Below are 24,274 nucleotides of genomic sequence, written 5' to 3'. Positions count from 1 at the left end.
CACCCTGCCTTAACCACACAAAATAACGCAAGTCAGGGGGAGCTGGTTAGATCAGGATTTCTTTTTATTCCTTGTTGGTTTAAAATGGCTAATCAGAATAAAAAATAAAAGGGCTTCTGTTTAGAGGCTGGGGTCTCCCCTATTTAAAGGTTAGAACCCAGGTATCCCCTCTACCCAGCACCATACTGAGGTGGGCTGAGGGGTCATCCCCAGGGGACAACTGGAGGGGCCGAGGCCTGCCACTCCTTCTCTCTATCCCGTTTTTGGCATGTGATGAGAAATATTGCTTTTTGGATTCTTCTCTCCCGGCCTTGAATTTAAAAATAATGTCAACCTTGTGAGTTGGGGGAAGGCTTTGAGGGGCCAGTTGAAGAAGCCCACAATAATCCCTCTCCCCCAAGAAGGGGGGATTATCCAATATTGTTTCTGGAGCTCAGCCAAGCTCTTTTCCTGATCTCCCCACCACCACCACCAAAGTCATGGGGCTTTGACCCCTTCCCTGGGGAAACTAAGTGCCAGTGAGCCTAGAAAACTAACTCTCCTCTCCAGGTCCTTCCCTCCTCCGACCAAAACGCCACCCAGACGCGCCTCTCCCTGGGTTTCTTTCCTGGTCACTTAGCACCAACAACAGGGGGTGCTATTTCCTTAGATGGTAAGTGGGACAAAGAGAGGGAACCATGGGGAAAAGGAAGACTTCAATCGATGTCTCCCCTCTTTTCCTGCTGGTCTGAGGAACAGGAAGAGTAAAATCCCCCTCCTTATACATATCCCTCCCTCATTTTCCCATCCCAGGATAGATATATAATTTCTTTGATATTTATTTTATATATATATATATATATATATATATATATATGTACACACACACCTGGTAACGCAGAAGAGGAAAAAAATAGAATCCGTAACAATAATAAAAAAAATTATTTCTGGTTTAAAAATGATCTGGTTCCCTCCAGGGCGAGCAATTGCACAAATGTCCACTGAGTCTGGTCCAGGGGTTAAGGAAGGGAAAGGTCTTAAAAGGTGAAGGGGGTTGCTACCCCAGTCTCAGGGCCCCAACTCTCCAACTCCCCAACCCCACTGCATTTTATAAAATGTCCTCATCCTCTTGGAATCGGTTGTTTAAAAAATGTCCATGCAGGGGAGGGGAGCCCCTTGAGGAAAGGAAGGTGGCCACCTGGGGCCCTTTGGTGTAGGCGCAGAGGTGTGGGGGAGGGGAGCTGCCCAAGGCTCACACCGAAATCTCATAGGTGGTGCCACCCACCCCTGACACCTTCTTGACTCCTCCCCTTGTGGGGCTACTGAGAGGTGGCTGGCCTGGGCCAGGGGAGGCTGAGCCTATATTCTTGGGCTGCCCGTTGGTTTTGCTGTAGGCGGTCTTGAGCTGTACTTCGTCTCTGGGAAGAAAAGAAGAGAGAGGTGTCAGAAGTGGGACACACAACACTGAAAAGGGAGGTAGTTTAAAAAGTTAAGAGAAAAAAATGTGCTTTCTACATATATACTTTCTTATACAAAGATTCCCTTTTATTTTACTGCCCTGCTTACAAGCATCCTGATTCCCTCTCTCCTCTACTTATTCCTTTCACTCTCAGGCAAATAAATTACATTTTAGGAAGACAGAACTAAGAAAAAAGTATTAATCCTCAGTCTCTTAACAGGAATAGCCCATGAAGGCAGCTGGAGTAAAAGTGAAAATGAAGGGCTATCTTAGAAGCAGGATAACCCTGGGTCCACTTGCACTAAAATGTACAAGTGAAGCCCTGATACCTTCTGCAGGGCAGTACGCTACTTTTAAGTCCATTGGGGGCCAGGATGGACTAATACTTACTTGGGTGTCAGTAATGGCTGCAAGGCCACTTCCTCTGTCTCAGAGACACCAGATGGGGCTTTTTGGCTGCTGTAAGACATAGATCGGCCCACGTAGGGGGCAGTTGGGCCTGGTTCAGGGGACCCTAGTCCCCGGCCCCTTAGCCCATCTGGCTTGCCAAAACGGGGGGCAGCTGGGCGTCCCAGTGGAGTCTTGCCCAAGGGTGATCTCTTCGAATCATCTGAGGAGGAACTAGTACGAGGGGCATGGCCTGAGCCTGGTGTTGACTGGATGCCTGAGTCCCCCAAGCCTGGTTCTTCCTCGCGGCTTGGGAGTGGGGGTGACTGGCGTAGCAGCTTCTCTCGTTCCTGGAGGGAGGCCACAATATGGCGCGACAGATTGTCGTACCGGACTGGTGAGGGCTCTCGGTGCGTTGGGCCGGTTGGCACCAAACGTGGGTGCCTCTCGGCTTCCCGTTGCTGGGCCAGCCGGGCTGACAGGAAGGGAGAGGTGTAGCCTAAAGGTGGGTCTGGCTCAGGCCCTGCCTGCACGGACTCAAAATCAGGGCTGTCTGAAGGAGTGAGCAGACTGTCGTAAGATAGGCTTCCATTACGTGTCTGGTTGGCCAAGCTCTTATAGGAGGTGGAGGTTGTGCCCTCTGAACGGATGGACTGCAGCTGGCCCAGCTCAAAGCCTGTGCCCTGGGCTGACTTGAGGCTGGAGGAGCGAGAGCCACTGGACAGTGGATCAAAGTGAAAGCTTTTGCCAAAGGTGGGAGAACGGAAGCTCTCTGGCTCCAGGCTCGGCTCCGAACGGTAGCTGGGATGACGGCTGCTCTCCGCAATTGAGGTTGGCTCCTTCAGGCTGTCCCCACGACTCAACTGAGGGAGAAAAGCAAAGCAGGTTCTTAGTGCTCCTCCTCTTGTCCCCTCTTGGGACACTAGGCCCCAGAACCCAAGGAGGCAGTCAAAAACAGTATTTGTTATGTGCCAGCAATATGCTTAGAATTTTCACATGCATTATCCTGTTTAACCCCTAAAGTAAATCTGTAAGTAGGAACAAATAGTATCTCATTTTAAGATGCAGGAAATGGGGCTTAGAGAGGTTAAGGAACTTCTCTGTGATGGCACAACTGGGTTTTGAACTCAGATCTGACGCTGTAATCAATGCTTTTATCTATTATGTTACCGTGACCTCTCTTGGATGAAGGACAAACTGTCAACGCTATTACTAAGCCAACAATTAGTAAAGTGCCTTTGGTTTTCTTCTCTTCCCTCTGCTTCTTCCTTCCCTTCTCCCAATCTTCTTTTTCCCAGAACAGCTGGCATACGTGACAACCCTACTTCTTAGAGAGCACTCAGTACCTTGGCGCTGGAAGAATGAGGCATGGCGGCTGATGTACTGCTGCTACTGTAGCCCGGCCGGTACTTGTACATGGTAGGGGTGGGGGGGCTGTCCTTGCCCAAGAGGCTGCTCTCTGCAGGAAAAAAGGCCCAGGGGGCACCACTTTACAAGCTGTTCTCTTAACCTGGCTAGAGTTCGTTAAAGTACAGGGGGAGAACAAGGTAGGAAAAGATATACCAAGCAAAGGAACATAATGATTTTGCTGAAATCAAGACTACAGACTCATACCAACCCAGAACACAGAGTGAGTGACTGTACCAAACAGATCCCAGAATGTTCTCTGGTCTGTCCGGATGCTGACAGTACACACAGACACACAGAGATGTCCAACTCACTGCCAATAGCTAACTGTCATCCCCTTTCTCCCGCTGTCCAAAGAAGTGGTTCAAGTACCACTTGCTGGGTTTTCTCAGTCACAACATAAGCATCATCTCCCAGCCCTTGCCTGTGTCATCTCCACAGCTAACAAATAACATTCTCACTCCTGCTTCTGCCCTTACCCTCATTAGTAGCCAGGCTGAGGTGTGTCCGTAGCCCCGCGTAACGGCTCAGGTCCGGCTTAGGAGGGGGTGGAGGTTCAGCATCTGCAGACTGGCTTTCTGTTATCTCCAAGCTTCCTTTAGACTGGATAAATGAGGGAAAATCAGATTTGGAGAACTGAGCGTTAGGGCAAAACTCAAAGTATGAAACTGGTGTAAGAGGGGCACTGGGGAGTCACCACAGACTTCTGAACTGGAATTGGAAGACAGGACACAGACCAGTTTGGGGACGGTTTTGGAGAAAGAAAAGCTTTCAACAAGGGTTTCATTCTGTCACTTACTTCTTTCCACCAACAACTACTTGTTGAGATCCTACCATCTATAAGCTGCTATGTTAAGTCCTATGAAGACATGCAAATGAATGGACTAAATTTCTACTGTCAATGAACTTACAATCTAATGGGAAAAAGAAGATATGTGTTTAAGTAACTTTAACACAAATCAGAAAGTGATAAATACTATAAGAGAGATGTAAACAAAGCAAGTTTCCATCTCTTTGCCGTGGTGAGATTCCCCAAGTTACCTAGCTTTACTTCCCTAAATTCCTCACCTTAGTTCTCCTCAGCTCTCCCTGGATGCCATTGTCCATGATCTTCACAGTTATCTGCCCATCTGACACTTCTGGCCGAAGGAAGGGTGGTCTGATTACAACTGTCTTCTCTTTCTTTGGTCTCCCCAAATACCTGAGTGTCAAGAGTGAGAGGGCTTTCATTCATTCATTCATTCATTCGTTCGTTCCAAAATATCTAATGGTTGCCTACCTTGTGTAGAGCAGTTTTACAAATACAAGAAACAGTCCTACCAGGCCAGGGAAAAGATCAGCATTGAACTGATTTCTTTGATTCTATGAAGAACAAGAACAACAGCAAGACCAGGCCTATGGGCAGATACACCTAGCTCAAGGTACTCTGGAGTAAATCTCATCCTCAGTTCTCCAAAGAGAGTAACATAATATCTAAAGAATACAACTGAACTCACAGGGTCCATTAAAGTGCCTCTCCCTTGTAGGCACTTCCCATTCTAAGAGAACCCTCCCTAAAAGGCAGCCAGAATAAACCCAAAGAAGACAAAAGTTTTAACCAAAGGTGAACACTAGAGCAAAGGGGTAGGTGTACCTGGGTGCTGGGGAACTGCAGAGTACACGGCTGACATTGTTACAGCAGCCATTAGTGAAGGGGTTCACACCTCCCCGGAATTTACCCGTAACCTAGAGGGAGGGAAAAAGGACCAGGTCAGTCAAAAAATGGGACCTTGACCTCCAAAAGCCAAAACACAAATCAATGACAAATTATTGTGCACCCACTATCTGGGAGGTATAAAAATGAGTACAGTCCTACCATAAGGAAGCTTATACTTGTGACGACTAAGAATGGGAACTCCAGAGTCAGGGTCATCAGTTCAAATTCTGGGTCCACTTCATGGTAGCTATCTGACCCTAAACATCAGTTTCCTTATGTAAAATGGGGATAAATAGCTCTCTAAATATTGAAAACTAAGATAACATATGTAAGAATAAGCAAGTAAGGTTAGCTATTGTTATGGGCACAAAAATAATTGTTTTCCTTTAAGCAGGACTGTAAGCTTCTTGAGGGCTGGCCCAGGTCTTTCACTGTTTCTATTAGCTCAGAGCCTAAATCGACCAGTATACAGCAGACATTCTATAAATGTTTGTTAACTAAGAAGTGGCCCGTCCTCATGCTTACGTGAGGAACTTGGACACCTCATCATAAAAAGCATACACTAACTAGAGGGCCAAGAGACACATGCCCTGCTCTCCAGGGATCTCCTGTCACTTCTCCCCATACCTGTTCATTGGTTGTGCGTCCCCTAGCCACCAGCACCACGTGAAATCCCGTGAGGCCAGCTACTGGGATGAAGAATAAGCCAGCCACACACATCACTGCCATTCTGAAGCCAGACAATCAAGGAGAGCAGAGCAACGTGGTCTCGCCTTCCCCAGCCCATGCTGTAGCCGCCTTCCCTCTGACCCTCACTGCCACCGGACTCAACTTTCTCCATTCTTCCCCCTCCCAGTCCCGCAACCCACAGGCCTTGAAGGATACGTGACAGCCGTGCGGACCCCTGAGAGTTCCTCCATGTGGTAGAGGACATAAAGGAGGCCAAAGCCAAACACACCCATAATGTGGGCTGTCAGGGAAAGGAGGAAGAGGAAGAAATAACGGTAGTTCCGGCGACCAATACAGTTGTTCACCCAGGGGCAGTGATGATCAAATTCCTAGGAGCAAAATGAGACAGACTGAGCGGCATCCTTGGACCATGGCACTAGACCGTTTCTGTCAAGCAGAACAAACAGCAGAACTTAAGTGTTTCTTTTAATAATCTGTCATCATGTTCACCATTTAGTTACAAAATTTAAAAACAGTTCATGCAGTTTATCTTGCTCTATCAATCTATAAGGAAGACGTTCCAGAGGCTGATCGAAGGCCAAGGCCACCTCTCAAAGTTTATCCTATGTGACCAAGGAACTCTGAGAGGTACAAATGTCAGAGGCTTTGCAGAAACATTAAGATTCATGAAAAAAAGAGGCTTGGAAGAAAAATCTGGCAGGCAACTGCTTACAGTTAAGTAAAAATGCACTGAAAAAAGGGTTAAAAATAAAAGACAAGGAATGCAGAAGAAAGCAATGTAATTGTAAAATTTGAATGCAACAGCATGATGAAGTGGAAGGAGTGGAGAACACTAAGCAGGTCAAATAACCGAAAAGATGAGCCAAGGGATGGAAGGCTGGAGCTATGACTAATGGTGCTGGGAAAGCCTATGCCTACCCACTTGGGCTCCCTCCTGTAACAGAGTATTTATGCTCTACCTCTCATGTGTACCTCGTTGCTAACACTTTGTGCCAGAGCTAGAACACAGCCCAGGTAGTCAGGGCTATATTTTCATCCATGGCCAAGAATCCACTGGATTCAATTCTTATTCTGTGGGTAGGAAGAAGGTAACTTAGGTTCAGCTTACCCCACCCAGAGTTCTTACCTCCACACAGTTGTCACAGACGCTGCAGTGGGAACATCGAGGAGGACGGTAGAAGCGGCAGGTGGCACACCATTTCATGCGCACCTGGATGCCCTTGATCTCCACTGTTTTGTAAAGGGGAGCTCTGAAGTCATCTTCCTTGTCTTCATCCTCTTCAGCTGTAGAGAGTAAAAGTTAATGAAAAAATGACTATGCTAGAACTGTACTAGGCACTAGGGATGCAGTGATATTTAAAATACGGCCTCTGCCTTCGAGGAATTCACAGTCTAATGGTGAGAGAGACTAGGAACTAGTAACTCTAATACGGTGAGATCAGCTCTATATACAACACTATGGAAACGCAGATGAGGAAGCAATTTATTCTACACTGGGAAATGAGGTTTAAGAATATGACTCAGAGGTGGCTCTGATATGGATATGCTGATATTCTTGGTTTACGTATTATATTTCAAAAGAAATACACTTTATATATCAAAGTACATCTATAATGAGTTTGCATAATAGTTCAGTATCTACAAGTACACGACTGAACTATAACAATCCGAAAGAGGAAGTAACGAACTAACATCAACCTTTTTTCCACACACAGACACCCTTGCCCAAAAGATCTTCCCCTAGTTCCCTATATACATTACAGTACTGTTTCTTGGCTGCAGACATTCTCTTTACCTGAATGCCCTTTCAATTTTCAGCTATCAGAAACTCACCACCCCACTTCAAAACTTAAAGGACATAATTTGCCTTCTCATCTATATAGTGTGCAATTTTCATTTTTTATTATTAATCTAAAAAAAATACCCATGAGAAGGAAAAATTAAGTAAGTGATGGTATAGGAATTAAAAGTTTTCAAATGTACTGACTTAGGGAAATGCTAACAATGTAAGTGAAAAAGTACAAGGTAAAGAACTGTACAAACAAAAAGATCCCATTTTGAAAACAGAAATAAAAACAGACACACATATATGTGCTACAGATTTATGGTATATATAAATAATATTGTATGTATAAATCTTCACAATATTGATTGGAAGGAAATATACCACAATATAACAGTAGTCATCTCTGGGCTGGGAAATTATAGGTGATATTTACCTTTTTTATACTTTCTATATAATGAATATTCACTACTTATTAAAATCTTTTTTTAAAAAAGTTTTTTAAAGGAAAAAAATTCAAATGCTACTTATATTGAAATATCTGATTCTTCCACACTATCATGTATCAGAAGTGAGCTCTTTCTCTTCTTAAAGTACTACAGTTCTTTGATTACTCTTTAAAGTTACCACAGTGTATTTATGTAAATGTCTTCTCTATCTTCCCTTCAAGACCGAGCTATTTGACCATCATAATAATCATCCCAAATGACCATATCATAATAATCAATAAATATTTGATAAATGAACATTAAACGCTCATTAAAATAGCATCTTCCTTGGCTTTAGGGACTCAAAGCGCCTTTTGTTAATCTAAGCTTTGAAACAAAAGTCACCACGCACAGTGACACAGGCTGTGAGCACAATGAATTTCAGAAAAACCTCATCTCACTGAAGTTGCTATCCCAATCCCACCTGCCTCACTCTTACAAGGTAACTTCACATTTGAGAGAAAAATGAGATGTCATCAGTAACAACCATCATCAATTCTCTATCTCTTATCCCAGTAATGCTGGTTGGTCCTCACTCTCACCTCCTATTCCAGAAACAGCCTACTTCTGTAAGCATAACCCTTCCAGCACGCAGAGGAAAGCATCTCCTTCTTCCAGATGGTCACTCTTCAATTACTCTTTCATCACCTTCTGCTTGTCTCTTTTCTGGTTCCACCTCCTCATGCTATCAACATGCTAAAGTCTTCTGTATCATTAAACAAACAAACAAAACTCCTCCCTCTGCCCTAAGATATTCCATCTTCTTCCTTCTCTGCTTAACTTCCTGAAAGAATAATCTTAATACTCATTGACTCTGCTTCCTCATTTCCTATTCACTGCCTTCCAAACCGTTATAGTTTTGGTAATTTAACTGTCTCTCTCCCACATACATACATAAACACACTATTAAAACCATTCTTGTTGGGAATTCCCTGGCAGTCCACTGGTTAGGACTCAGTGCTTTCACTGCTGGGGCCTGGGTTCAATCCCTGGTCGGGGACTAAGATCCTGCAAGCCATGTGGCCAAAAAAAACAATGAAAACAAAAACAAAAAACAACTAGTCTTGTGTGTGTGTTTTTTTGTTTTGTTTTGTTTTTTTGGCCGCACCACGCAGCACGTGGGATCTTATTAGTTCTCAACCAGGGACGAACCCATGCCCCCTGCAGTGGAAGCGCAGAGTGTTAACCACTGGAACACCAGGGATGTTGCAAACTATTCTTGTTAAGATCACTAATTTCTTAGTCACTAAAACAATGGGCAACTCTGAATTTCCATACTATTGGACCTAATTTCTGATATTGCCAACCATCAGCTACTTCATGAACTTTCCTTCGTTCCCACTTTGTCCGGTTTATCCTCCTACTAACTTTTCTTGCTCAATCCCTCTTCAGTGGCTCCTCCTTCTCCTCATTATTAAAATGTCAATACTGGTCAGGCTGACTTTCGTTCTTTCCTAATCTCATTCTACTTTCTCTAGAAAATCTTAACGCCTGTTGCTTCAAATACTACATGGCTGAGGACTCTGCCATGAGTCTGACTACTCAACTGCCCACGGGTAACTACCTGAATGATCCATTAAGTATCTCAAATTCAACGTGTCTAAGATGCTCTGTCTTCCCTCCAAACCCACTCAACAGTCCTATAACTTGGGTCTTGGTTTATAAAGAACCTATCTTTCAGGTGAGGAACCTTGGAACTACCCTAGACAATTCCTTCACCCTCTCACTCTCCCCTAGTAAGCAATTAGTAATGAAAAATTCTGCTGGGTCTACTAATGAAAAATCTGTAAATCCAGCTCTGAATTCAAGTTCTCATCTGGTCTGCATTATTGCAATAGCCTCCCAAAAGGTATCTGTACATTCTTATAAGAATTATTATTGTAAAAGGAAATGTGATCCTGTGATTCCCCCAATTAAAGACGTCTTGCTGTCCGAAGGAAGAATTATAATCTATCTAATTTAGCACATAAAGTCTTTTACACTTGGCTCTGGTTTATCTCTTGCCCCTTCTGGCCCCACCATGCATTCTAACTTCCACCCACTGAATTCTGCATTTCACAGCTACAATTCTGTATATGCTGCTTCCTCTTCCTAGAATGCCTTTCCCTTCCATCCTCTACTCGATAAAGTCCTTCCTACCTATCTTCAGCAGCATTTCCCCAATTTATCTGGGCAGATATAAGTGCCCCTTTTTCTAAGGTCTCAGAGAACCTTTTTCATGCTTCCATTACAGTTTGTTATCACACTGTCACTCTCTAATTCATCTTAGATAGTATCAAAACTAGCAACAATGCCCAACCCATGTGCTCGAAATAAATTTCTGCTGAATGAGTAACTGAAAATCAAAGAGTTGGGCCAAAGTGGATCAGATGCCTAGAAGTTACGACATATATTCCTAAGATCCTGACTTGCTTTTCATCATTAGACTATAAAAGTATCCCCAAACCCAAGACTCCTAAGGCGCCAGACCAAATGTATAAATGTCCAAAAATCATTCTTTTTCAAAGGCAGTAAGATATTTCCAAGAGAGAGGAGGGAGATCTTACCTCGAGGGAAAATCCCTGGGTCCATGAAGGTGGCCATGCTGAAGTTGGCCAGCACAAAGAGAAAAACAATCGCATTGTAGATGGGCACTGCAGGTGACACGTAGAGGCTTAGTCCTGGACAGCTGCACAGATAATAAAGAAAATGAGGGGCTGCCTCTAACACTTTGGACACCAACCATATAAAAAAAGCTATAAAGATTCAGGGACTTCCCTGGTGGTGCAGTGGTTAAGACTCCATGCTCCCAATGCAGGGGGCCCGGGTTCAATCCCTGGTCAGGAAACTAGATCCCACATGCATGCTGCAACTGAGAGTTCGCATGCCACAACTAGGGAGCCGGCGAGCTGCAACTAAAGACCCAGTGCAACCAAATAAATAAATATTAAAAAAAAAAAAAAAGATTCAGTCCCCATACCTATATATAAATCTTGTGTGGTTCACCTTTGAAGTCTCAAATTATCTTTATCCTTCCCAACAAGTGGGTCTAGTTTCCCACAGAAATACTCATTTTAGGACTTCCCTGGTGGTCCAGTGGTTAAAAATCCGCCTGCCAATGCAGGGGACACACAGGTTCGATCCCTCGTTCAGGAAGGTCCCATATGCCGTGGAGCCACTAAGCCCGTGCGCCACAACTACTGAAGCCCGCGTGCCTAGAGCCTGTGCTCCGCAACTAGAGAAGCCACCGCAATGAGAAGCCCGTGCACCACAATGAAGAGTAGACCCCGCTCGCCGCAACTAGAGGAAGCCCGCATGCAGCTACAAAGACCCAGCGCAGCCCAAAATAAATAAATAAATACTCATTTTTGATCAAGGTACAAGACTCATAACCCTTTGCACTAAAGTCTGTGTTCCTCAAATTCATTCTTACCTCGTGGATCTTTCCACATGTTTTGGACTCTGTCCTTACCTCCTTTTAACCAGGCACAAGAGCTAGGGACTAAGTATGTAACTGACACCAGCTGCATTCCCTTCTCTGAAACAGCCTGAGGCTTCTGGACCCCAGCCATGCCCCACTGACCTGCACATTCACCCAAAGCATGGGACACCACCTGCCTCTCTGGCTTCTCTTCCCTCCTCCCAGCTGGCTCTGAACTACTCTCAACTGCCTAAAGTCTCTCCAGATACATTATACATCAGATACTCCTGAGAATTTTATTCAACTAGAGGCTAGTTCTCAAGGTAAAGAAAAGGAAACCACTCACAGGTAAGGAAGGATACCAAGACACAGGACTAGACCCCAAGATGAATAAATGAAGCAGAAGAGTGGAGGAGGAAAAAAAAGGGAAGATATCAGACCAAAGCAGCCCCAAATCCTGCAGGAAGAAGAAACTGGCCACACATATCCAATATTCCACAGGGTTCAAATCAAGAGATATGCTTTAGGTAACTTTTCCTTGACAAAATAGTGACCTAGTCCAGGATTAAGCTCAGTTTCTGTCAGGATATATGTCTCAGGAATGCTGCAAGAGCTCTCCCTTTCTCTGAAGATGGTTCCTGGGAGCTGGAAGTGTCAAAAGAACATCTGATGTGCTGCTTGCTTGGTCAGTGGTATCAAACACCCTCTCTCCTGTCTCAGCTCAGGAAGAACTTCCCATAACAAGACAGTGGCTAAATACCCTAATCTGCTTTGTGGCTGAGAACTTAATCTCCAGAATTAGGCCAGCATCTGTCCTTGTTCCCTTTATCTAGACCAGCGGAAGGAAAGGAAGAGTTCCCTGAAGGAAAGGAAGAAGGGGCCAGGAGAACAAGACAGCAAATGACTCCGGAGAATTAATCCACAGCAGTCCTGGATTCTGTTGAGAGGTGATCTGTCTCCATCAAAATAAAAAGCACAGGGCTTCCCTGGTGGCGCAGTGCTTAAGAATCCACCTGCCAATTCAGGAGACACGCACGGGTTTGAGCCCTGGTCCGGGAAGATCCCACGTGCCACGGAGCAACTAAGCCCGTGCGCCACAACTACTGAGCCTGTGCTCTAGAGCCCACGCGCCCAGAGCCTGTGCTCCGTAGCGGGAGAGGCCACCACAATGAGAAGCCCGCGCACTGCAGCGAAGAGTAGCCCCCGCTCGCCGCAACTAGAAAAAGCCCACACGCAGCCACAAAGACACAGTGCAGCCAAAAATAAATAAATTTTAAAAAATAAAAAGCACAGCCCTGAATAGTGATTCAGGACAATTCAAAAGAACTGAGCTCCTCAATGAAAAATAAACTAATGATAAAAGGTAAAACTGATTGTCACAAAGCATCTCACAAGTCTTTACCAGCACCATCTATTTATTCAAATTCCATTTAGCCGTTCATTAAAAAAAAAAAATTTAAGTAAATATTTATGATGTGCCAGGCTTTTTAGATAGTAATTATCAATTAACTCTGCTTCTCTTTATGGGTCAGTACATAATTGGGAGACAAAATAATAATGAAGCTAGAGCGCAGGGAGTGATTTCAAGGAAAAAAACAGACCTTCAGTCACAGCTCTAGTTTTATTCTACCAAAGTCTCCTATGGAAGCCTCTTCCTCTGGGGGTTCTTTCATTCAAAAAAGATGTCCCCGTACCTTGGCAGGGTTTGGGGTGGAATACAAGCAAGAAGGCAAGAGCCTTTACACAGCCCCACCCAAAGCCTCCTTGCGAGGGAGGGAGAGAAACTGAAACCCAGTCATCCAGGTCAGAGCGCCTCCCTAGTACTTAGCTGTCACTTCAATTTCCACCCAGGGACGAGGAGAAAGGGTGACTCACTTGACTCCTACAGCCTGGGAAGATAATTAGAAGGGAAAAAGAAATGAAATCCTTACAACACTGAGGTGTCCGTGATTTAAATGTCTCATTCCTAGAATTGGCTACGTGGCCTCTTGAGCTTCTGAAAAAATAAGGTTGCCTCCATCTCTGAGGGAAACTAAGGTGAATGAGAATGAGACATCAGCCCCCTTGCAGGCCCAGATGTCAATGTTTCTGACCCCATTCTTTCTCCAGTTTCTGCATTTCCAAACAAAGCAAATCACTCCATTTTTTGGACAACCTGCCAATGACCTGCCCCTGGATAATGAACTTTACCCCTACAACCTTCTTGATATCAACCCATCCCAGCTGAAGTGTGTAACTCTAGAATCAAGTTCCAGTATCTGTTGCCAAAATAAAGCCTACCCTCACAGTGGCAGTATCTGGAAATACTGCAAATAACTCAACTTCACAGGCAACAGCCGCTCCTAGATTCAAGTCAAAGACCATTGCTTCCAACCTGAGCACTCTGAGGGAACATCCCACCAAGGAGAGGCCTGTGAGATCAAAGCCTGCTCCCGCCGTATCCCACATTCTGCTTGGCTTCAGGAGAGGCTTGCCGTTGCTACAGTACTTTGCCAGATTCCTAAGTGACCACCCCAAGTGGCCCATCTGAATCTGTGGCCTTTGATGGACGGAGACGCGGGCGGAGCTGAGGAGCTGCTGGGGCTCGTCCTTAGCCTATGGGAATAATCACAGAGCTCCAAAGCAGAGGGCGTGGCTGTAGCCCAGAAGGCTGGCTGACTCACCAACGAGACTCCCAAACCTACACCATCCCAGGGAGAACAGGTTCTTCTGCCCGTCCCTTTAGCACTCCTGTTTTCAAGGCCAAATAAAATTGGGAGAGTGGGTTTCAATACCCACACTCCTGCACATCTGTTTCCTAGCCCTCTCTAACTCTGCCCATTATAAAAAAATGGATAAGTTCCTGGTAAGAAAAATAAAGTAGGAGTCAAGAAGCTTTGGATTTTAACCCTGTCTTGATCAATGCTTTGCTACTGTAGCCTTAGGTAATTCACAGGAAACTCTCCAAGCTTGTTAGGTCAGCTACCTAATACAGGTACGAGAATGGAGGAGACAATGTCTGAAATGAGCCTAGAATTCTTTTTAAACCAGCTGGTTTAATACTGAGCATTCATGGGATAGAAGAAACAAAAAAAACCACATTATTAACTATCTCCATCATCATCAATTATCATTCCAGCTCCACCTTCATCGCTAACTCCACTTCCTCTCCTCTGAACTACTAGATTCAAGAATATTTAACAACAGAGGCACTTCGCTCCTAAAGAACAGGTCTATGCATTCCTCCCATGCCTAGCACATACTTTGACTATGTGTATGAACATGTGTGACTAGTGTTCTTTGGTGATGAGGCAAGGCTAGAATGAATATCCCACTTCTTGCCCCTGGGGATCCTCAAGATTCCACAGGAAAACAACCTCTCCCCTTCTAGTGGATAAATTTCTCGTAAAAGACTTGATTTGTCCTGTCTTACCAGACTTTCAAGCAGCTGAGTACAAGATATAGGACTTGGGCACTTATTCCTGGGTGAGAATACAACGTGGGAAAGAAAAGAACAAACACTGCTCAATTAATGCCCCAAATCATGAGGCTGCTCCCACTCAAATCAGGTGCTAGCACCTCTGCAGTCATGAAAAAAAAGGGCCAGAAGGGAGAGTCACTGAGGTTGCCCAACTCTGTGGATGAAATGCTTGAGAGGGGATAGAGGCAGAAACTGTAAAGGAGAAAGCTCTTTCATGGATGGGACACTGGAAAGACCATCATGGATTTCTGGACAACCCTGACTTATCCTTCCCACAGAGGATCACTTGCAGCGGAGACTTCACCCCCATGTCCTCCCCATCAATTTTATTTTAAGATTTTTTTTTTTCGATGTGGACCATTTTTAAAGTCTTTATTGAATTTGTTACAATATTGCTTCTGTTTTATGTTTTAGTTTTTTGGTCGCGAGGCATGTGGGATCTTAGCTCCCCAACCAGGGATCGAACCCGCACCCCCTGCATTGGAAGGCAAAGTCTTAACCACTGGACCGCCAGGGAAGTCCCCACCTCATCAGTTTTAGAAACAGATATATGGGAAGCTAGCTGACTTAACTCACAGCTCAAGGAGATTTTAGGGGATACAATTCTGCGATTTATTTCAAATGGTATTGCCAGGAGCCCTAAGAAGGTCTCAGGGGTCCCCAGGAAGGCAAAGAGGAGATACCCAGTGTCTGGGCCTCTATGCACCAGCCTCACTTGAACCAGAGCAGCCCTACTCTGACATTTTAAATACTGGGGTTCCCCAGAAGATCTCATTTGGAAAAAAAAAAAAAAGGTCATATTGCTTAAATCAACTGCTCTAGGTCAACTTCCTCATTACACACAGAAGAAAGAGGTCCACAAAGGTTAACAGACTTTACCAAAATCAGCTTGCCCCAAACTGCTTATTCCTCTCACCTGGCACTGCACCCCCTGCCAATCACAAAAGGAGACTAAACTAAGCCAGATGAGGGTCCAGGCCCGTTATCTTAAATGCAGTGTCTATTACCTAATGGGGACCAGGAGAGTTACTTTAGCAGACACTCTCCTTCCCAAATAGTGAAAAGAGAGAAGAATTAACACAGGTTCCCCAATAACTCCTGCCTAGTTTTAGTACTGGACAAATCCTATAAATGAGAGGGACGGGGTCAGAGGGGGAGACCTCAACTGTTCTATTCGAGTTTCTCTGGGGCAGAGGAGGATCACCATTTTTTTGATGACGAAACCCAACTGATAATTTCTGCTGGTAGCCTTCCCTACTTGACAAAGAAACACGGAGGGTAAATTGTTTCTAATTAGTGGAAGCCCACATGCCTCCACTAATTATGTCTGCCAACTGAAAGGGCTCCTCCTCTTACTCCTAGCCCTATAGGTCCCAAAGTAATTCTCACCTGGGGTTTATACTGATGTAAGAACAGACAGTTGTAGCCTAGTGAAGAGAACAGGAGGATGACAAAGTAGCTACAGATTTAAGGCCCCAAATAGGAGCTGGTTCAAAAAGAGCCTTCCTCTTGTCTCTATTTGAAACCAGTCATTCTTTTTTAGGTGGTGTATGGTTTTAAACAGAGAACTGAACATCAAAAGGGACAGAACAGCTCTGGAGAACTGTGGTACCTCAGCCCAGGTGTATACTTGCAGAGGAACTGATACGGTCAGATGGCGAGGAAGAGATGAGAATTTCAGAGGTACCAAGAGCTAGGTAAGATAAACAGAGTATTTATGTCTCCCCAGAGTGGACAGGGGAAAGCCCAGGGAGGAAAAGACAGCCCAGAAACGTGTCCTGAGGAAACTGCCAGGGAGAACTCTAGCTAAGACTTAAGGCTCTTCTACCTTTGGGTTAGAGGCAGTAATTCCAAGTAAGAGTCAATACTGTCCTCCAAAATTCTTTGTCCTAGGGCTGAGAGACCATGGAATAAGGAGGGCCCCATACTCTTCTAGCATCAGGCAATGGGGAAGTAGGTTAAATAGCTTCAACTATCAGTTGAGAAAATGTCTATGTCAGGACAACTCTTTGTGGCAAAACTGGTATAACCAGCCAAACACTTCAGTGGTTCCAGATTAGCAAATTAAGAACAAGGTTTCTGCTTGTCCAAACTCAAGAACAGATGGGTTGAAAGAAAAACCACTTAGCCAGTTCCCCAAATTTCCTAACTTCCCGAAGGCTTTGCCTCTTAAAGGAAAACAGACCCTCCCCAATTAAGCAGGTCTAAGGGTGTCAAATTGGTGTTGTACTTATCCCTCCTGACACAGCACCACAACAGCTACAAAGATACTAAGATCCCATGTAAATGTCCCTTGGTTAAAATGCTGATTCCACTTAGTGGTCATAAGAGCAGAAACCAAAACAAGTCTGACACTGAAGACTCACTCCTCCTTAAGGGTAGGAGTGGAATCCTTGAGGGTTTCAACAGGTATGCTCAGGCTGAAGAGCTGGGGGCCAAAGGATCTATGACTTCTACTCTTTAGAGGAAGAGGTGGGAAGCAGGATGATGCCCATACCTTAGATAATAGATTCATTCTTGCCTTGTTTAAAAACTAAATAGGAAAACATCATATTTACTTTACTTTTGCGTTATTACTCTTTTGGCCAAACGACCCATAGTTTTTAGAATTCCTTCTGGCATCAGAAGCTCTGTTTGGGTGGAGGTGGCGGGTGCCCCTTCCCTCCTATCTCAGAGTTAATTTCTGCCTGTACCACAGCAACTCCTGCTCATTCATCCTTCAGTGACTCCAAACTGCTTCTATTCCCTACCACGTCAATTCATTCTCTTCCTCTTGCCAGCAACCTCACACTGGCTCTAAACAGCACCCACCATTAGGTCTGAGCCTGAATCACAGCAAAGTGAACTCCCCAGAAAATCTAGCCTGCTCTGATTGTTCCAAGAGCTACAACTGGAACACTAACTCAATGACTCAACAGTTTAAGGCTCAGAAGCCTGGTACTTGTTAATTTATAAACAGGTAACGGCAAAGACGTTTGCCAGATAGTCGACAGCTGAAATACCAGGGAAAAGGAAAAAGATGTAAATCACTCACGTCTCCTCCAGTAACAAGCAGATGAACAAAGGCTGAATATCCTAAGTGGGAAATCTTTCGACACCAACTGTTTTTCCTAATAGGACCAGGGAATGGGAGAAATGACTGTCATTCCCTTCAGCAGGAACTAACGTAAAGGAAGCCTTCTAGAACTCTCTTCCTAAATAAAACTTGCCCTTTCCCAGTGGCCTTCACTTCTCCAGCCTTCGGCTCTTAAGAATACAGAGAAAACCATCTGAGTAACACTAAGAGCCAAAACCATCTCATTGGTATACCTTGGAAATCAATTCTGAAATTCTCTAGTACTCCCAGTTCCCACAGTCTCAAATCTAAGCTTCAGATATCCTGGGGAAAAGCCACTACTTTTTGAAAAACCTTTCATCTAGTCCACTTCTCTCACAGAACTGACTGCTTAGGCTGCTTCAAGACTCTCTGGTGATTCCCTCCCATTTCCTTCCTAGTGCAGAATCATCTAACGATGAAACTGGGTAGGAAAATATGAAGACATCTGTGATTTCAAAGGAAGGGAGGCAGGGGAAAGTAGAGGAGTCAGCAGAGTAAAATTCCTAACAAGGTCGAGAGGGTAGGCCTGTTCTTACGCTTCTTGCCACATCTCTGGGATCTGGATTTACCTGTATCAGACCTCAAACTCTCCCAGTCCCTTGCCTTTGCAAGTAAGTAGCCAAACTCAAGAGGAAAAATACCCCCTCGCCTCCCATGGAGCTCCCCCACCCCCGCCCATAGCACCACTGGGAGAAAACTCACGTAAAGGCAAAGAAGAGGGTCGTAGCTCCCACTAAGAAGATGGCGGCTGCCGAGACTGGAACATACTTGCTGGGTTTGAATCTCTTTCCAGACTCCGCGGGCATGTTGGAGCTCTGATGGAAGATCTGCCCTGCCGCATAGCCCAGGCCCACACAGCGGCAGAACAGACAAGAAAATGGGATGAGGGTGACAACGGCCAGAAGAGTACAGAAGGAAACCAGGGAAGCAGAAAATTTAGAATTATCACCCTTCCCCCTCCCAAATAAAACCAAAGGTCAAAAGATCTCAAATGAAGGAAAGCACATGGGAGGGGGAAAGGTGATTCCAAATGATGAATAACCACCTCCCCAGAACAAGGCAGAAGGAGAGATTAAGAAACACAACTTGTACAGTTTAAAAACTGGAGACAAACAGTAGGCTGTACACATGAAAATGGCTGCAGGTAGAGAACATGGGCAGTCAGACAGATCAAGGAACAGCTCATGGAGGGAGGAGAGTCTTCAAAAGGAAAGAAGGGGAGGTTATCAGGGTAGGACGGAACACTCCAAGCAAGGAAAAATTCTTCGGAGGAGATACTACAGAACCTCCACGACTACCACACTTCCACAAAATGTGAGCGGCACCTAAAGGAGGTGTTTCTATTTCAATCCAAGAAGGAAACTGGTGCCCCTTCCAGCTTTAAGGAGAAGCCGTTTTTACTGCAGTCTTTGTCCCTTTCAGGCAGTTTTCTCAATGCCACCACTCCCACACCTTGACTTCAGGGCTTGTAGTCTGGCAATGGTGGTTTAATTTTATTTACTTTCTCTTGATGGTTAAAGCTGGGGAGCAGCTGTTACAAGGTTGAGTTGTAAATCCTTTTCTTTGAAGCGGGAGGGAAAACAGAGAGAGAGAGAGAGCACACGCAAGCTTGCCTGTCTTCAGTCTCTTGTTATTCCCAAACCCTTTAAGGGCTCCTTTTCCTATGGAGTTCATGCAAAACTAAAGGGAAACATAAAATCCCTGAAGCCATGTTCTTCCCAATAAGCAAAATAAGATGAAGAAATCAATTCCACTCGATGATACTTTTAAAAGCCACTGCGGATGAAAGCAAAGTTCCAAAGAGGTCCCTGTTTCCAGGTCAGTCAATGTCTCTGATCTTTCTTCTTCAATCTTGGGCTTTCTGGATGCAGAGTTCAGCTGTGTTACAGTGCCTCACCTGGAGAAAAACAAATATCTTTATCAGAGAAATTTTTTCATGGCATTTCTTAAGACCAGCAAGGCTAAAACCCCACAAGCTACTCTGTTAAAAAGTGCCTTTTGAAAGAAAGATGGTTTTCTACTTCACTATGTGTATGTGGGAAAGGACTGTGAATTGGGAGGACAATGGGTTCAGAATTCTTCACTCTTCTAAGTCCTCTTCATATTGAAAAGAGAAAAACATGGCTTCAGCTGGCCTAAGGTCATCAAAGAACTAGCTCTTGACACAGATGGGGCCCATCTCACCTGACACATATAGGCAGTAACAAATACCAAGAATATCAAAATCTAAAAACAAACAAAGGCACAGCAGTGAAGGGCAGTCCTAGAAAAGAGACTTGTCTTTGAACAAAGAGAATATTTATTGCTACAATGAAAAAAGAAAAAAGTAGGACAAAATTAGGACAGTCTCATTTCCTTTCTGTGTATGTCTCTCTCACTCTTACCCTTCTATACTTTTTAGTTATAACCTTAAAGAGGCAAAAGCTGAATTTTTGGTCTTCTGAAATAACTGATGAAAGGATCTGGATGAGAAATGTCCCTGCACTGAAAGGTGAGATGCCCTCTATGAGAAACTGAGTCAACAAGGGGAGGGCTGGTCTTTTTCTTCCCAATTCAACAGTTCTCTATTCCTACATTGGCCTATTAGGAAGTCAACTGAGCCCCACCTTCCCTGATATGATTAAAAATAACAATTATTTCTGTTGATGGTAGTAGCAAAATAACATTAGCACTTTGGATTTTATAGGATGCTTTTCATCCAGTGATCGCAAAGCATTTAACTCATTATCTGGTGACACAGTTCCTTATCCTACTCGGTAAAATTGAAGGCTAGAGAACGCCTGAGGCCATTCCACTGAATGACTTGAGCAGTCAGGTTCAGAACCCAAGAGTTCACAGGCCCCTTTGCCGACACAAACCCTTTCTACCTCTTTCTCATCCACTACACTACCTGCTCAGTGATGACAGCTTGGAATCTGCAGACCAAAAATTTTACTTAAGGTTTTTTTCCACCTAAGAGGAGTAATAGCTTCCTTAATTCCAAAGGCTGAAATTAAAATACCAGAAGTTTTGAATAGTGAAATATGAATGTACCCTGGAATTTAGCACTTCCTCTTTTCTGTGGCATGAAAGGCTAAGGTGCCTTCCTTCAAGATTCATTCATTCTCTCTCTCTCAAAAAAAAAAAAAAAAAAAAAGAGTTTTAGAGAGCCAAACAGCATTATTAGAATAGATTGATTCCTACAGGAATCAAAGCCCAACTTTCTGAATTTAGGCTTAAGTAACTTTGTTAACAATGCGAAGCAAATTCTTGCTTTACAGACAACACTATTAAAGTAAACTTGCCCCTCAAAACCCCAAAGATTAGAGAAGATGGAAAATTGCACTGCTTATATTTTATCTAGGGTAGGATATCATTTAAACACCATATATGATTTCAGATTATATTTTCTGACAGGAGAAAAGTCACATGGGCTAATACTGCCAAAGTAATTCAGAGTCATAAAAGGCCACGGCATCTAGGGAGTACAATACTGGGAAACAAAAGATATCAGTGTCTCAGATGTTTAGGGGATATGCATTAGAAGTGACAAGACAAAACCTAAGAATGTATTGGGTATAATAAAGATGCACCAAGGCTTAGCAGAAGGATGTACTGTGGGTAGTAGGGATGAGACTGCAGGGTGAGTGGGGTTCATCAGAGCCAGCAGTCGGGATTCGTACCAGTAGAAGAAAGGTGTACAAGGATGTGTATGACACATTTCAGGCTTAATCTATGGAACAGGAATATGTATATATAAAACAAACTACAGAATATGTGGTTTCAAGCTTTAACAAAGGTTCAATACAAGTACCTCCTTAAAGGGATAAATGGACATGGCAGCATGACTGAGAGCAAAAGTATTGTTTGTTGAAATAAAGTGGTATAATAGTATAATACAGTAAATCTGAACACAGTTATCAACGTTTCATGGAATAATCCACATGTCAAGATACTGGCTGAAGAGTCAAACAGAAGCTTAATATGGGTATTATCATCTTATACCAAGGTACCGAAGTACATGGCAATATAAATCTTGTAAGTATTTAAAGAACGGGTGATAATGAATACTCTGAAGAGATTTAATATAGTACAAAGGGATACTGGGATAAAAGGATAAAGATGCGAATATAAGGTCAACCTAGACAAGATGGCATTAACCAGTAAATGAAAAATCCAAGGCAGAAAAATGGTCTAGAGTATAACGTATAAGTGATCCTACACCTTTCATTACGTTGTCACTTTCTTACTTCTCATTTCAATGTTTTCATGCGGCCAAGTGGGTAAAACACTTTCTGCCCTGTCCCATAACAGATTCCTATAGGTAAAAAAATGGCAAATATATTCGAGTTCCCACTTGTAAAAAGTACGAAGTACTAAAAGCGTGGAGCTCCCGGCTGGTGGGGGTAGGGGAGGAAGAGGACGGATGCGAAAGAACAGGTAACAGCATGAGGCTTGAGCCAAAATAAGTATCAGAAGAATGGGGCGAGGGGACCTGAAACGCAGGGAGGGAACAGCACCCAGTCCCCAGCCCGGAGCCGGGGCACTGAGAAACACCGTACGGGGCAGGGCTGGCCGAGACAGAGAAGACGGAATCCGCGGCAGCAGGGCCCACTGGGGCTGCGGGAGCAGGCTGCGGGAGGCGGCAGAGCCTCGGGGTGCAGGGCCGGGGGCGGAAGGGGCGGCGGCTGGGCGCCGGGAGCGGAGGGACCGGGGTCCCGAGCTAGGATCCGGCGGCCCGACACTAACCCGTTCTGAGCCCCGGCAGCCGTGGATCCCCGGCCTCTACTCGTCGTCCGTTTCCGGGGCCCAAGGGTCCCGCCGCAGTTGGATGACCCGGCCCGGGGTAGGAATGGGGCCTCAAGCCACCTCCCCCTCCTTGGTCCCCCTTCCCTAGAGGTCACTCTCCCCTCCCACCTTCCTGGCCCGGCACTTCCGGTTCCGCAAGGACCCGTGTCCCCGGCACTCACCCCCGGCACGGTTCCCGTTACCGCTGCCGTCGTAGTCGCCGCCGCCTCTCAGCAGCGCCGTCCGGCCTCTGAGAGGCAGCGCGCGGCCCCCGCACGCTCCACGCCCGCCCCGCTCCGCGCGCTCCCGCCCGGCGTCGCTCGTCTTCGAGCCGGCGCGCGGCCGCTGCCCTCAGTGCCGGGTCTCGAGCCCTCCCAGCGTTCTGATTGGCTCCCTGTCCCGGGCGCGCGCGACATCTCGCGCGGGGCACGTTTCTCTCATTCATGCGGCTCGCGCCGCCGCGCCCGCCCCCGCTCACTCTCCCATTCACCCATAGCCCCCACCCCAACGCCGCTCTAGGGCGTGCGCGCGCACCCCGGCGACCGCGGCGACCTCGCGGCCTGATTGGCTGCAGGAGCACAGCGCCGTACCACGCAAGAAAACGAGAACGCGCGCGCAGGGCCGTCTGGCTCCGCAGGCAACCGGGAGAAGAGGGTGGGCGTACTGCGCAGGAGTTGGAACTGTGGAAATGGCCGAGCGAATATTCCTTTTTCCTGCCTCCTGCTTTCTACCCCTCCTGAATCGATGCAGAAATCCTCAGAAGTAAAAAATAATTATATGTGTTTACTGAAAGTACTCAAGAACAAGCAGCTACCCTTCCGAATTAGCCAACCCCCCCCTCCAATAAGTATGGTACAGTCTAGACAGGCTTCTGGCGTAACCAATTATCCACTGGCCCCGGCGTCTTCCTGCTTCAGCCCCTTCATGCATTGGCCAACGGTTTGGCCACTAAATAGCCCTCCCCCAATCCCTCCCCCCTTTTTGGATGGCGAAAACTTTATTTAAAACCATCTTTAGGGAGCAGTTCTCAGTCCGACGAGTTCCCTGGTACCAGCAGAATCCCAGGATAATGGAAATGTCTGGGCTGTGGCTTCCGCAGGGAGGGGCCGCAGGGACTGGAAGAGTCAGTTGGGGGCCGAAGCTCCTGCCTAAGGCACGGGAGGAATGGGAAGGAGAGCGGCCGCGAGCCTTGGAGCCGTAGTGCCAACCGTGGAAGGAGGCGCAGGGAATGCGCGCTGAGGCGGTGGCAGCCCCCTGGAGTGAGAGCCGGCTGTTGGCTCCGCTTAATTCCCTTAATGTTTCACCGCAACACAAAGGCTGGACGCCCCCAAGCCTAACCTCTCCCAATCCGGGAATACAGACAGGAAGGAAAAGTTTCTCTAGAAGCTCCAGTCCCTGGCGAGCTGCTGGCCAGGTCTACGTAGATCACAGCGCCACATTTTGCCCTAATTAGCCCAACATAGCTGCGAACCCAAGAGCAAGGCCCAGTGTTCTTTCATTTCGCTCAAGGCCATTTCTCTTTTGAAAGCTGCTCTGGCTATTACATAATAGTCTTTCAAAAAAGTGTTCCACCAGCCACTTCTCTGAAGCCAAGGTGTCTCACTTGTAAAGTGTGATTCTAAATCCTGTGGTCTGTCCTCGGCTTTGGTGTCAAATGTTGA

The 24,274-nt window shown here is 45.5% G+C and overlaps 1 protein-coding gene across 2 annotated transcripts; it reads right to left on the bottom strand.

The window, feature by feature from the left end:
• Nucleotides 1-46: 46 nt before the first annotated feature.
• On the bottom strand, nt 47-23,092 carry ZDHHC5 (zinc finger DHHC-type palmitoyltransferase 5). 2 transcript variants are annotated; one of them, XM_059931629.1, is made up of 12 exons: nt 22,796-23,092; nt 18,549-19,743; nt 10,436-10,557; nt 6,745-6,902; nt 5,814-5,986; nt 5,556-5,658; nt 4,866-4,957; nt 4,301-4,433; nt 3,712-3,835; nt 3,172-3,284; nt 1,829-2,688; nt 47-1,397 (listed from the first exon to the last, which is right to left on the bottom strand). In XM_059931629.1, the coding sequence occupies exons 2-12, from the start codon at nt 18,650-18,652 to the stop codon at nt 1,232-1,234; spliced, it is 2,148 nt and encodes a 715-aa protein (XP_059787612.1). In that variant the 5' UTR covers nt 18,653-19,743; nt 22,796-23,092; the 3' UTR covers nt 47-1,231. The 2 variants fall into 2 exon arrangements, with proteins under 2 accessions (XP_059787612.1, XP_059787613.1); XM_059931630.1 differs by lacking the exon at nt 22,796-23,092 and adding an exon at nt 22,575-22,713.
• Between the last annotated feature and the right edge of the window lie 1,182 nt (nt 23,093-24,274).

This window comes from Balaenoptera ricei, chromosome 8, assembly GCF_028023285.1.
Source record: "Balaenoptera ricei isolate mBalRic1 chromosome 8, mBalRic1.hap2, whole genome shotgun sequence".
Lineage (NCBI taxonomy): Eukaryota > Metazoa > Chordata > Mammalia > Artiodactyla > Balaenopteridae > Balaenoptera > Balaenoptera ricei.
Note: the sequence above shows the minus strand (reverse complement) of the source record. Positions and strands in the feature narration are given on the sequence as shown.